Source organism: Dendrobates tinctorius, unplaced genomic scaffold, assembly GCF_039654945.1.
Source record: "Dendrobates tinctorius isolate UK_male_01 unplaced genomic scaffold, ASM3965494v1 ptg000086l, whole genome shotgun sequence".
Classification (NCBI taxonomy): domain Eukaryota; kingdom Metazoa; phylum Chordata; class Amphibia; order Anura; family Dendrobatidae; genus Dendrobates; species Dendrobates tinctorius.
This window is the reverse complement of record NW_027361754.1, coordinates 10,581,394-10,596,242: the sequence shown is the minus strand read 5'-3', so window position 1 is coordinate 10,596,242 and position 14,849 is coordinate 10,581,394. Positions and strand designations below refer to the sequence as shown.

The 14,849-nt window shown below is 45.7% G+C and overlaps 1 protein-coding gene across 1 annotated transcript in view; it reads left to right on the top strand.

The window, feature by feature from the left end:
- PLOD1 (procollagen-lysine,2-oxoglutarate 5-dioxygenase 1) overlaps positions 1 to 14,849 on the top strand; it is a 52,924-nt gene that overhangs the window by 32,548 nt on the left and 5,527 nt on the right. The window contains exons 11-13 of the mRNA XM_073585035.1: positions 2,590 to 2,694; positions 2,778 to 2,903; positions 3,223 to 3,364. Of these exons, the coding sequence (XP_073441136.1) occupies positions 2,590 to 2,694; positions 2,778 to 2,903; positions 3,223 to 3,364 (373 nt within the window). The remainder of the gene's footprint in view (positions 1 to 2,589; positions 2,695 to 2,777; positions 2,904 to 3,222; positions 3,365 to 14,849) is intronic.

The following is a 14,849-nucleotide window of genomic DNA, read 5'->3' as shown; positions in this document are numbered from 1 at the left end:
GGCAGCAGCAAGCAAACCCACGGAGCTGGTCTGGGCAGAGCGCCGGGACCGATGAGTTTGCTGAGCAACCTCCTCTGTGGCTGGAGAGGAATGGGAGACCGCCAGAAGCAAGGCTCGGGATTCTTGCTGTGCAGTGACAGAAATCCGACGCCTAACACCTATCACTCCCCTCATTGCCTGCTCCATCACCCCATCCTTGCCTTCTCCCCATCACTCCCTGCTCCATCACCCCAACGTTGCCTTCTTCCCATCATTCCGATCATTGCCTTCTCCATCACTGCCTTCGCTTCATCACTCCCATCACTGCCTTCACTCCATCACCTCCATCATGGCCTTCTCCCATTACCCCCTCATGGCCTTCTCCCATCTCCCCAGGCATCATGGCCTTCACTCCCATAATTGCCTTCTCCCCATCACTCCCTTAATTGCCTGCTCCATGAACCCATCATTGCCTTCTCCCCATCACTCCCATCACTGCCTTCTCCCCATCACTCCCATCATTGCCTGCTTCATCACCCCATCACTACCATCATTGCCTGCTCCAACGCCCCATCATTGCCTTCTCCCCATCATTGCCTGCTCCAACACCCCATCACTCCCTTCATTGCCTGCTCCATGAACCCATCATTGCCTTCTCCCCATCACTGCCTTCTCTCCATCACTCCCATTATTGCCTTCTCCCCATCACTCCCATGATCCCATCAATGCCTTCAACTCCATCACCCCCATCATGGCCTTCTCCCATCACCCCAGGCATCATGGCCTTCTCTCCCCATCACGGTCTTCTCCTCATGTCCCCATCTCCTCCAGGGCCAGGCTCCACGTACACACACACACAGATATACAGACACACACACACAGCAGCACTTCTCACCTGTCCGCAGCATCACGCGTGCTTCCTCGCTCTGACCTCAGCGCCCGCTGAATGATGACGTCATCCAGCGGCGCTCCTCTCTGTGTCAGAGACAGGAAGCACGGGCGGCGGGCAGGAAGCAGGACGGATCCTTGCAGCTCCGCTCCTGCTATTTTCTCTTGCAGGCAGCGTAGCTGCTTGGATCGCTCCGTACCCGCCGCTACACATGAGGGCCATTGGCCCCCGGAGCCTTGGGCCTGGAGAAACCAGCCAGATTGCCCTCATCATTAGCTTCCTTGAAGGGCCCCCTGGAGGCTCTGGGCCCCGGTGCAGTCGCACCTGTTGAACTGTCGGTATGTCCCCCCATGGACAGAGGCACCAACTGATCTGTTTAAAAGTTCAAGTAGCCTCCATAGATCTACTGTGCCTCAGTAAGACTGCAAATACAAGAAAATAAACCATCCAGGACTTGTCAGGAGGTGATCAGCGTCTTGCCCCCTCCTCACTGCACAGACACCTCCGGCCCCGGGTGCAGGCAGCTCCTCTCTGTCGGGAAGAAGCTGGTGCTGCGTGGTGACGTTTCTCCTGCAGACACACAGGGTGCATTGTAGGCGTGTCTGCAGTTTGCAGGAGGCAGCTCACAGGTACAGTCCTGGCATCCATAGTCCTGGGGGGTGTATGCTGCCGTCTATAGAACAGACAGCGCGGTAGTGCACGGAGATCATGTCTCCCTGCACTACAGTGGAGCTTAACTACATCGGCGTGCTGCGCACACCGACATAGTTAACAGTGGAAGTAGGTCTGGGTGGGACCCCTCAGAGTAAGGGGCCTGGGGCAACCGCACCCTCTGCCCCCTGGTAGCTGCGTTACTGCCTGGCTGGACTCTATCTATTTGCATCTATTCATCATTTGTGGGTTTTTTAAGTCTCTTTTTGTTTTATGCTACGCGTTGTTGCTTTTTGCGCCTAATTCTTCAAGATAACGCATACGGTTTATTAATTTTGTGCAATGTCAAAATTGTCTTTATTTTTGTCTTTTTAACCTTTTTTGTTGCAAAAATTCCTGGAATACTTAAAATCACTTCTAAAAAAGGCGTAAATTAAAAGAATGCGTGTGTAGATAAAAACTGAAATGACAATCGGCTCAATGGGGTCTTATCCGGATTACAAAGGAAAGAGAAAAGCAGGATTTGCTCAGTTGGGGGGATTGTAAAAGTCATAACCCCTTTGTTAGCTAAAGACGGCTGCTGCACACCACCTAACAGTCTGCAAACTTGGAGATGAAAGCGGATGTCAAACTGTGCTTCCGCTGCTGCGCTCATTATGATTTGTCCTGATGAAGAGGCATGATCACCTTAAAACGCGTGGACAAATAAAACCTCATCTGGTCTCCTATTGGATTCTCGGCAGCACAGTTTTACATCCACTTTCATCTGCAAGTTTGCTAATGAAAAGAATGCGGCGATAATAGAAACCAGCACAAAACACCGAGACAAAGTAAAGATGCAAATGCAGTTAAGAATTGAGCCTTACACATACAACGATAAAGGTTACGTGACTTTACTTTAATGCTAGTTACATACTTTGTATAGTTCTTACTTCAGATGTGTACAATTTGCATAATTTTTTTTTTTTTTTTTTTTTTACATCCATCTGTACGTTTGTTGCCCTTGTAGAACTTTTTCCAATAAAACGTTCCTAAAGAAAAAAAAATAATAATTAGCTGATTCTTTTTAGGGACATTTGCCGACAGAACCCGGAGTGTGAATATTACTTCTCCATTGACGTCCAGGTGGTTTTGAAAAACGCCAGTGTGCTATGGACTCTAATAGAACAGAACAAGTAAGTTGGTGACCATAAATACCGTGTGGGTGAATGTTGGTAGAAGAAGTTACCGTTTTCCATGTCTTCTCATCTCTTGTCAGATCGATCATTGTTCCAATGGTCAGTCGCATTCAGGATCTGTGGTCAAACTTTTGGGGTGCGTTGAGTCCAGATGGGTTTTACGCGCGGTCGGAGGATTATATCGACATTGTGCAGATGCAAAGAGTGTAAGTAACTGAGCAAAACTGCAGGGTAATAAATACATTTTTTTAGAGGAATTGCTCAGGGACTGAGCAGCAGACGGACATGCGTTATGGGGTACCATCACTTAGCAAGATGCACCAGTATAATTTTTGGACATGCTGAGAACGATTTTTACTCCTTATGTTTTGAAATGGTTTAGGAAAAATAGTTTGTAACTATAATGCAGCAATTTAAAAAGTTATGCCCAGAAATGATACCTATTTTATAGCTTTTGGCAGCCATGTGGTGGGTTAAACATGTTGAGTTGCCCCCAATGAATGACCGATCCTGTGTTTTTTTCAGTGGCATCTGGAATGTTCCATACATAACCAATGTGTACTTGGTGAAAGGCAGCGTCCTCAGGAAAGCGCTCAGCCTGTACGATCTCTTCCACAGCGGGAGCCTGGACCCAGACATGGCGTTCTGTGACAATGTGCGCAGAAAGGTCAGTAAGAGGATCAGAAGGAGATGAGCACTTTATTATATTGTAGATGATTTAATTATTATCCCCTCTCACTCCTCAAAAAACTTCCTTGTGTTATCTTCTACTCGCAAGCAGTCTCGGCTGTTCCAAACTTATGAATGACAGTTCTGCCAGCTCCTGTATCAGTAAAGCTTTGGACATGACCGGTTAAGTCAGCAAACACGCTATGTACCTGCAAATAAAAAATGTTAAAATCCTATTACTGGAGCAGCAGCTACAGGGCTAAAATGAAGTTATATCCTCTCTGCGCCTGCTAGCATCAAGTCATCGGGGCAGTGCAGGGAGCGATTACAGTCACCACTAACTATACAAAAAGTATGGCTGTAGTCACTTGCCAGCACATTGACAAACTGCTCGGCACACGCTGTAATGCAGGCTGTCAGTCAGTCATTGTGTCGGGGAGTGATCACTGCTGCACTCACTGTATACTGAGCAGTGATTATTACCTCTACCTAAAATTTCGCCTCACAACATAGCCTATGATACTCTCGGGGTCCAGACATGTGACTGTGCCAAATTTTGTGGCTGTAGCTGCGACGGTGCGGATGCCAATCCCGAACATACATACATACATACACACACACACATTGAGCTTTATATATTAGATTTATCCTATATCTGCAGGTAAATAGTGTGTTTGGACATGATAGGTTTCCTATAAAAAGTTATTTTCATTGCAGCTGCCAAGGATTGAACAATCAGTGGCGAAAAAAGTCCTGTTGTTACATTTTCAGCCATATATGCAATCCTTGTTTCCATTCACTGAAGAAAGCAGAGACTCTGAAGTTGGTGTGGAATTGTTAGAAAGTTTCAGATTTGTATAGTCTATAATGATAAAGGGGCTTTATGTAGATAAAAGTTTAAAGGTGATATCCCACAGCAATTTTACTACTGGAAATATATTATGTAAAACCAAAAAAACTGAGCCAGAGTATAAGTTGGTATATATGCAACGCATAGGAGCACGTTCACATGGATAAAATCTAAGACTGAGACAAAATGAGCATGTATCCTGCTGTAAATAAGTACATCAATATTAATAGCACATATCAATAACATAGGGTACTTCATAAACACTGATTTTGATCAGAAAAAGCATAAAAGCCATCCGACCTTGACAAGGTGTTCCCCAATCTGGACAGTCCTAAACCCTAATATTAAACCTCAACGCACGTCAGAATCACAGTATCAAAAAATATTTTTATGAGATTAAGTCAAAAGTTCACAGTTATCTCATATATTCCTGCTAAAAATGTCCAACCTTTAATGATCAATTAAACAAAAAAAGAGATTACACTAAAATTAGTAATGCATCATACACAAAAGAATGAACACCACAGAGCAGTGCCTGTCCCGGAGGTTGGAGCCCTAGGACCTGCGCATTGGCCCCCCCACTCCTCGACGGCTCTCCCTGCTACCCCTATAGGGCCCTATAGGGGCAGGGTTGTGACAAGGTGTTAAAAAGGTATCGAGAAATGTCTGAGTGAAGTCTTCTTGGATTTCTTCCCAGGTGCTCTTCTCAATTGAGATGTATACTATAATAAATGATCTCCATCTAGAGATAAATATTCTCCAGCACCCTCCTATCCAAACTAATCTCATGTGGCCCCCCCAAAAAGACCAAAAAAGGGATATTAAGCCGCTGTACATTTAGAAAACATTATTAGATATAGTCACCTCAGCACAAATCCTCTCATAATACAATACTTCATACACAGGTCACTGATACATATGTGAAAAAATCCCCCTTAAAAAAAGACAAAACTCTGGTGTGGTGCACCGCTGACAGGTAGGGATACGCAGGTCAGCATAGGGACAGGCAATTCCCTGTGGTGTTCATTCTTTTGTGTATGATGCCTTACTAATTTTAGTGTTCTCTTTTCTTGTTTAATTAACTCTCAACTCATGTCAGACAACCTCTGTGACGCTCGTCCACTACTCACGGGCAAGCCATGTACAGGTTCACTGCTTCTGAATGTGAACAAGAGTGTTCTTGTTCAGCAAGCAGAGATCTTGAAGATATGAACTAGCTGAAAAGTGTATAAGAAAAACATGAAACTTTTCACTTGCGCTACATTCACACATCGGTGTGTCGCTGTCCGAGAACCAAGCACAACAATGGACAGAACTCCTGACCCAAACTCAGCAACCTCATAGGTAGAGTGGAGAAAATAAGTATTTGATACACTGCAGATTTTGCAATTTTTCTCCCTACAAAGAATGGAGAGGTCTGTAATTTTTATCGTAGGTACACTTCACTCGTGAGACAGAATCTAAAAATGAAATCCAGAAAACCACATTGTATGATTTTTACATAATTAACCCCTTTCTGCCATATGACGTACTATCCCGTCCATGTGCCCTGGGACTTAATTCCCAGGGACGGGATAGTACATCATAGCGATCAGCGGCGCTCATGTGGTGAGCACCGCTGATCGCAGCCGGGTGTCAGCTGATTATCACAGCTGACACCCGGCATTATGTGTCAGGGGCGGTCATGGACCGCCCCCCCGACAGGTTAACCCCTGGCACACTGCAATCAAACACGATCACAGTGTACCGGGGGCTTAGTGAAGCATCGGCAGGGAGGGGGCTCCCTCCATGCTTCCCTGAGACCCCCACAGCAGCGCAATATGCAGCGCTGCTGCGGGGGTCTCCTTCCCTGCAGGTCCCCGGATCCAAAATGGCGGCGGGGATCTTCGGGGGGGCCTGCAGGGAGCCGACTTCCTCATGCCTGCAAAGCGCAGGCACGAGGAAGCCTTCTGCACTGCCTGTGACACATCGCTGATGTGACAGATTAGCGATCTGTCACATGACAGTGATGTCCCCCCTGGGACATTGTAATAAAGTTAAAAAAAAAAAAGTGTAAAAATAAATAAAAAAAACAAATATTCCCTAATAAATTCATTTTATGGAAATAATAAAAAAAAAACAATAAAAGTACACATGTTTGGTATCGCCGCGCCCGTAACAACCCGCCCTATAAAACTGTCCCATTAGTTAACCCCCTTAGCGAACCCCTTAAAAAATAAAAATAAAAAATAAAGCAAAAAATAATGCTTTATTACCATACCGCCGAGCAAAAAGTGCAATAACGCGCTATCAAAAAGACGGATATAAATAACCATGGTACCGCTGAAAACGTCATCTTGTCCCCCATAAAACGAGCCACCATACAGCATCATCAGCGAAAAAATAAAAAAGTTATAGCTCTCAGAATAAAGCGATGCAAAAATTATTACTTTGTTTTCATTGCATAAAAGCGCCAAAACATAAAAAAAGACATAAATGAGGCATCACTGTAACCGTACTGACTCAAAGAATAAAACAGCCTTGTCAATTTTACCGCAGGCGGAACGGTGTAAACGCACCCCCCAAAAGAAATTCTTGAAATGCTGGTTTTTGTTCATTCTACGTCCCAAAAATCGGAATAAAAAGCGATCAAAAAATATCACGTGCCCGAAAATGGTACCAATAAAAACGTCAACTCGTCCCGCAAAAAAGACCTCACATGACTCGGTGGGTCAAAATACGGAAAAATTATATCCCTCAAAATGTGGTGATGCAAAAACTATTTTTACAATAAAAAGCGTGTTTTAGCGTGTGACAGCTGCCAAAAATAAAAACCCGCTATAAATAGTAAATCAAACCCCCCCTTTATCACCCCCTTAGTTAGGGAAAAATAATAAAATTAAAAAAATGTATTTATTTCCATTTTCCCGTTAGGGCTAGGGTTAGGGCTGAGATTAGGGTTAGGGGTGTGTTGGGGTTAGGGTTGGAGTTAGAATTGGGGGGTTTCCACTGTTTGGGCACATCAGGTGCTCTCCAAACGCAATATGACATCTGATCTCAGTTCCAGCCAATTCTGCGTTGAAAAAGTCAAATGATGCTCCTTCCAAGCTCTGCCATGTGCCCAAACAGTGTTTTACCCCCACATATGGGGTATCAGCCTACTCAGGACAAATTGCAAAACAACTTTTGTGGTCCCATTTCTCCAGTTACCCTTAGGAAAATAAAATATTGGGGGCAAAAACATCATTTTTGTGGAAAAAAATATGATTTTTTTATTTTCACGCCCGGGCGTTATAAACTTCTGTGAAGCACTTGGGGGTTCAAAGTGCTCACCACACATCTAGATAAGTTCCGTGGGGGGGTTCTAGTTTCCAATATGGGGTCACTTGTGGGGAGTTTCAACAGTTCAGGCACATCAGAGGCTCTCCAAACGCGACATGGCGTCCAATCCCAATTCCAGCCAAAAAAGTCAAATGGCGCTGTTTCCCTTCCGAGCTCTATGCGCCCAAATAGTGGTTTACCCCCACATATGGGGTATCAGCGTACTCAGGACAAATTGCACATCAACTTTTAGGGTCCTGTTACCCTTGGAAAAATAAAAATTGAAGGTGAAAAGATCATTTTTGTGGAAAAAATATGATTTTTTAATTGTACGGCTGTACGTTATAAACTTATGTGAAGCCCTTGGGGGTTCAGAGTTCACACCACACATCTAGATAAGTTCCTTAGGGGGTCTAGTTTCAAAATGGTGTCATTTGTGGGGGGGGTTCCACTGTTTAGGTACATCAGGCGCTCTCCAAACGTGACATGGCGTCCGACCTGAATTCCAGCCAATTTTGCATTGAAAAAGTCAAACGGCGCTCCTTCCCTTCTGAGCTCTGCCATGTGCCGAAACAGTGGTTTCCCCCCCCCCACATATCAGGTATCAGCGTACTCAGGACAAATTGCACAACAACTTTTGGGGTCCAATTTCTCCTGTTACACTTGATGAGATAAAAAATATTGGACCTGAAGTAATTTTTTTGTGAAAAAAAGTTAAATGTTCATTTTTTTTTAAACATTCAAAAAAATTCCTGTGAAGCACCTGAAGGGTTAATAAACTTCTTGAATGTGGTTTTGAGCACCTTGAGTGGTGCAGTTTTTAGAATGGTGTCAATTTTGGGTATTTTCTATCATATAGACCAGTGGTCCCCAACCTTTTTTGCACCAGGGACCGGTTTCAAGCAAGACCATTCTTCCATGGCCCGGCAGGGCGGGGATGGAGGTGTGGCAGGGGCGGGGCTTTGGTCATAAGGGGGCGAGGCTATGGACGCAGTTGTAGTGTAGCAGTGCATACTTATAATTAAATAACATTTATAATGTGACTCAACTCACCATAGGTTTTGAATGAGTGCTCCATCACCCCCTTCTCCTCATCATTGCCTTCACCCCATCACTGCTGTCTCCCCATCATTGCCTTCACCCCATCATTCCCTTCTCCCCATCATTGCCTTCACCCCATCACTCCCCTCTCCCCATCATTGCCTTTACCCCATCATTGCCTTCACCCCATCATTGCCTTCACCCCATCACTGCCGTCTCTCCATCATTGCCTTCACCCCATCACTGCTGTCTCCCCATCATTGCCTTCACCCCATCACTCCCCTCTCCCCATCATTGCCTTCACCCCATCACTCCCTTCTCCCCATCATTGCCTTCACCCCATCACTGCTGTCTCCCCATCATTGCCTTCACCCCATCACTCCCCTCTCCCCATCATTGCCTTCACCCCATCACTGCTGTCTCCCCATCATTGCCTTCACCCCATCACTCCCCTCTCCCCATCATTGCCTTCACCCCATCACTGCTGTCTCCCCATCATTGCCTTCACCCCATCACTCCCGTCTCTCCATCACTCCCCTCATGGCCTTCTCCTCATGTCCCCATCTCCTCCAGGGCCAGGCTACACACACACACACACACACACACACATACACATACACACACACACACACACACACAGCCAGGCTACACACACACACACACACACCACCTCTCTCCTCTCACCTGTCCGCAGCATCGCCCGCGCTTCCTCGCTCTGACACAGCAGCGGCCGCGCTCCTCTCTGTGTCAGTCAGAGACAGGAAGCGCGGGCGGCGGGCAGGAAGCTGGACGGGTCCTTGCAGCTCCGCTCCTGCTATTCCCTCTTGCAGGCAGCGGAGCTGCTTGGATCGCTCCCTGGCCGCCGCTAAGAACTGCTGCGCGCCGCCCCAGCCCCCGCTACGCCACTGACCGCCCCTGGCTCCCCTTGTGTCCGCGGACCGGCAAGGGCACTGCAGCGGCCCGGTGCTGGGCCGTGGACCGGCGGTTGGGGACCCCTGATATAGACCCCCCAAAGTGACTTCAAATGTGATGTGGTCCGTAAAAATAAAATGGTGTTGCAAAAATGAGAAATCGCTGGTCAACTTTTAACCCTTATAACTTCCTAACAAAAACAAAATTTGGTTCCAAAATTGTTTTGATGTAAAGTAAACATATGTGAAATGTTATTTATTAAGTGTTTTGTGTGCCATGTCTCTGTGATTTAAGGGCATAAAAATTCAAAGTTGGAAAATTGCGAAATTTTCGCCAAACTTCTGTTTTTTTTCCACAAATAAACGCAAGTTAATTGAATAAAATTTTACCACTAAGGCTGGAGTCACACTAACCTGCGCAAAATACGGTCAGTATTTTACATGAGTAATACGGATCAATGACCACTAAATAGTGGTCCGTAGGTCATCCGTAAGCAAGGTGAGGTCGCGTATTTTGCGCATGTGTGTATCCGTATGTAATCCGTATTCAATCCGTATGGCGAGATTTTCTCGCAGCCTTGCAAAATGGACATTTAACGGTTTTGAGGCCTGCAAACAATTTAAATCATTAGCCTGCACCCTATTTAGACACTCAGAAACAGGTGGCTGCCTACATTCTGTACATTTCTCACCTTGCTTTCACGAGGTGTGTTGGTGTTCTTTGTGCAGCATGGCCGAGGGTCTGACATTCAATACAACCGAGCAGGTTCTCTTTACCTGGCTTTTGTCACGGCGCTTTGGCCAACCATATCCTGTGATATTGGATCCGTGGAGGAGGAGACGCATGTGGGTACATCCACTTTTGAGGCAACGACTCACAAGAGGTCATTTTCACCGCCTCTGTTCGTCTCTGCGGGAGCATCCGGACAAATTTTACCAGTACTGTCGAATGAGCATTTCCACATTTGATCGCCTCTTGGAGACAGTGCGCCCTGGGATCACCTTTCAGGACACTAGGATGCGCAAAGCCATATCTGCAGAGGAGCGACTTCTACTCACAATACGGTATGTACTCCACGACCACATTCTCTATGTTCATAATGTGTGTGTTAATTTATGTTTTTTGGCCTTCTTGGACAAAGTTTAATACCCTCATCTTACTCAAAATATGTTTCACCTGACACAGCAGAATGTTACATCTAATATGTACTGCATATCACTTAGTCATTGTGCCACGAAATATGTGTGTGTTGTTCTCTCTCATTCCCTACCAAGTTTGGTCGGCATGTAACTGATTTTTTTTTACTTTACCCATTCTAACCTGTACTATTTCTGTTGTTCTACAGCTTCCTGTCCACTGGCCTGTCTTATGCCGCCCTCCACCATGAGTTTCTCATTGGAAAGTCAACCATTTCAGGCATAGTGAGGTCTACATGTGCAGAAATCTGGACAAGACTCCATCAGGTGGTCCTACCCGAGCCCAGGATGGAAGACTGGTTAAGGATTTCAAGGGACTTTGAGGAGGACTGCCAGTTTCCAAATTGTATTGGGGCCCAGGATGGCAAACATATCAGGGTGCGTAAGCCGCCGAACTCAGGCTCCCAATTCTTCAATTATAAGCAATACTTTTCTGTTGTATTGTTGGCTCTGGTAGACCCTCAATACAAGTTTATAATTGTTGACATTGGGGCCTATGGAAGGACGGGAGACTCTAGAGTCTTCAATACTTCCATAATGGGTCGGCGGCTACGCACCAACCAGTTGGATCTACCACCACCACGCCAGCTACCAGGCTCCCCCGAACAATCAGTCCCTTATGTCCTTGTGGCAGATGAGGCCTTTCAGTTATCACGTAATGTCATGAGGCCATATCCCCGGCGCAACCTTGACCACAGGCGCAGAATTTTTAACTTGCGCCTATCACGTGCTAGGCGACTGGTGGAGTGTTCCTTTGGGATTCTTTGTGCCAAATGGCGGGTACTCCAGTCTGCCATTCAGTTGAGTGAGCAAAATGTGAATGAAGTTGTCAAAGCCTGTGTTGTTCTGCATAACTTCACCAGGATACATGATTGTTCCTCCTCTGATGGTGTTGTGCGTAGGCCGGACAATGTGCGCAGGGTGAGACCACCTATCATCCCTCAACGTAGACCGCTCTCTGGCCTCAAAGTGCGTGATATATTCACGAATTACTTTATCTCACCTGAGGGGGCAACTTCTTGGCAAGAGAATGCTGTGTCTATGTTATAATTTTTTTTTTTCAAAGTGTGTCTAAATATATATTACTCAAGCCTTTTTATGATTCTATGAGTGTTTCTTTGCATTGGTTGGTGTCTGTTAGTATGTTGTGAGGGATAGTGAGAAATCACACAGAGACGTTAACTAGAGTAGACAAATTTTTAGTTTTGCCTTTTTTTTTTTGGGTTTTGCTTAAAGGCAAACATAATTTTGCCATAACACAAATTTGGCAATGGCCAAAATGACCCTTTGGGCCTTCTTTAACTTGGTGTAACATTAACATTACAGAAAAAAACTGCAACAAACATTATGCAATAACAACATTGCTGCATGCCTACATTAACCTTGATTAGGCAACAAAGGGTGAGCTCCATCACCAAAATAAAGTCAATAAGATAACACTCACATTTCCTCATAATGTTTTCCAAACATAGAAAGATTCCACCATGACAGGCAAGGCTACCTCACATCTTTCACACAGATATTACCTGTCTGTAGAACAGACAATATTTAAGCATGCTATACTGGAAAGGATGAAAATACAAAACTCACTTGTTAAGACATAGAGAAAGCGTTATATTCTGTATGCTGGTCGCCTCAAATTGTTTTACTAGAGAATGCTAATAACAAAGTTGACTACTTAACTAAAGGCAAGCACGCCTTTCCTATGCATTAGCAAGTGATTAGTGTATTTTCATCCTTTCAGGTAACAGTATAGCGCATTTAAATATTCTCTTTTATTCACACATGTAATATCTGTGTGAAAGGCGTGAGGTAGCGTTGCCTGTCATGATGGATTGTTTCATATGTTTGGAAAACATTGTTTAAAAATGTGAGTGTTAAATTATGTTCTAAATGTTGGTGAAGGAGAACACCTGTTTCTTTGACTAGATTAGAAGCACCAGTTACCTGTTACTGGACATCTCCAAACTTTTGATTCATAAATCCTCATATGTAGGGGAAGGGGAACGGGGAGGAACAGCCTGTGGGTGCTGCTGGACATTGTGGCCAACATCGCCCTGTGTGGGGCCATACTGTTGCCCATGATGCTGTTGTTGTCCAGCCTCCTGGGCCTGTTGGTGATACTGGCCAGAGTAATAATGATGATGGTGAGGGGCTTCTTGTTGGCTCTGGTAGGCCCGTGGCTCATACCCACCAAGATAGTCAGATCGTCCCCAACCAGGTTGGGACCAGCCTCCAACACTGGGTGGGTACAAGTGGCCATATTGGTGGGGTTGGCTTGATGAAGACATTTGGGGCTGCGGAATAGAAGGATGGGTAGGGGGAGGAAGGGGTTGAGGTGTTGGCCCACGTATTAGGGGCTGTTCAGACCCTGCTTGAGCAAGCATCTGTGTGGATGGTCTCATGCGCATTAAATTTCTTGGTGAGAGCTGCCACCTCCAGAAATTCAAACACCTCATATGGGGTATTGGGGGGGGGTGCTTGCATCAAGCAGGATCTGAATACACCCCCTAATACGGAGCCTGACCTCACGGGTAAGGGCACGGAGATAAAGGGTCAGGCTACGTGCATAGGCCTCCTCACCATCATCTGTAGTGACTCTGGACAAGTAATTCAGCACCCCAGTGTCCACATTGGTCCTGCTCTCTTGAATGGTGACCTGGCGCCTTCTTCTTATTCGCCGTGATGCTAGAGCAGCCTGTGGGGAGGGCCTGATCTGGGCAGTTGGGCTGCTGCTCAAGTTGCCCATCTCTTCCAGGATGGGTGAGGTTGCAGCTGCAGACCGTCCTGGTGGTGTGTTGTGTAGGGCAGCCATTATGTGTTCTGGTGATGCCTCCTCTTCAGCCATCCTTCTTGTAGGGGAGAAGATGGGCCAGCCACCTCATCCCCTACAGGATCTATAATGGGCTCTGCCTCTGAGGCCGTTCCTCGATCCATAAGGTTGGATTGAATTCTGTTATGAAATAGAACAGAGGCAAAAATACATCAATATTTTTGTCCCTGTAAAGTATTTGTGTATTGTTTTTGTGTCATGTGGTGTGAGGTATGTACTTACGGTCTCAGAGCCAGAATTGGGGCGAGGAAGTTCAGCCGGTCATAGTAGATATATTTGCGCTTGACATGGCCAGCATCCCCACTCCTGGACCGCTGCTGGCGTTCCCGGCGGTACTGGTCCCGGATGCTTCTCCACCGTTTCATCACATCTTCCACTGCAATGTGACAGGAAAGATTGTCAAAATCAGATATTTGAGAGGTCACATTTTCAAACAGTAGTCTAGGCATGGGGCCTTATGGGGTGTGCGTTCTACCCATGGTGGTCCCGTATTCCTCGCCAGTGTGACTCCGGCCTAACATGAAGTATAATATGTCACGAGAAAACAAAGGCAGAATCAGTGGGATCCATGGAAGCGTTTCAGAGTTATTACCTCATAAAGGGACAGTGGTCAGAATTGTAAAAATTGGCCCGGTCATGAATGTGCAAACCACCCTTAGGGGTTAATTTGCATTTTATCGCATGAAATAAGTATTTGATATAATAAAAGAACAGAGCTTAATATTTGCAACAGAAACCTTTGTTTGCAGTTACAGAGGTCAGACGTTTCCTGTGGTTCTTGACCAGGTTTGCACACACTGCAGCAGGGATTTTGGCCCCCTCCTCCATACAGATCTTCTCCAGATCTTGCAGGTTTCAGGGCTGTCGCTGGGAACATTGACTTTTAGCTCCTCCAATGATTTTCTATTGGGTTCAGGTCTGGAGACTGGCTAGACCACTCCAAGACCTTGAAATGCTTCTTATGGAGCCACTCCTTAGTTGCCCTAGCTGTGTATTTCAGGTGATTGTCATGCTGGAAGACAAAGCTCACAGACAGGGAAAAAAGGACTTAAAAATCCTGTAAAATTTTAGCAAAAACACATCATGAAAAATAGCCTCACCAAACCTAGGCCAATGACAAATGCCCTAACAGGACACAGCGGGCTCCCAAAGATTCCAGCCTTTGTCTTTGGGAGCCCGCTGCGTCCTGCTAGTGCATTAGTCATTGGACAAGGTTTGGTGAGGCTATTTTTCATGATGTGTTTTTGCTAAAATTTTACAGGATTTTTAAGTCCTTTTTTCCCTGTCTGTGAGCTTTGATTGATGTTTAGTTGGTACTCGCAATAAAATGGGTACCCTTTGCGTTGGGTTG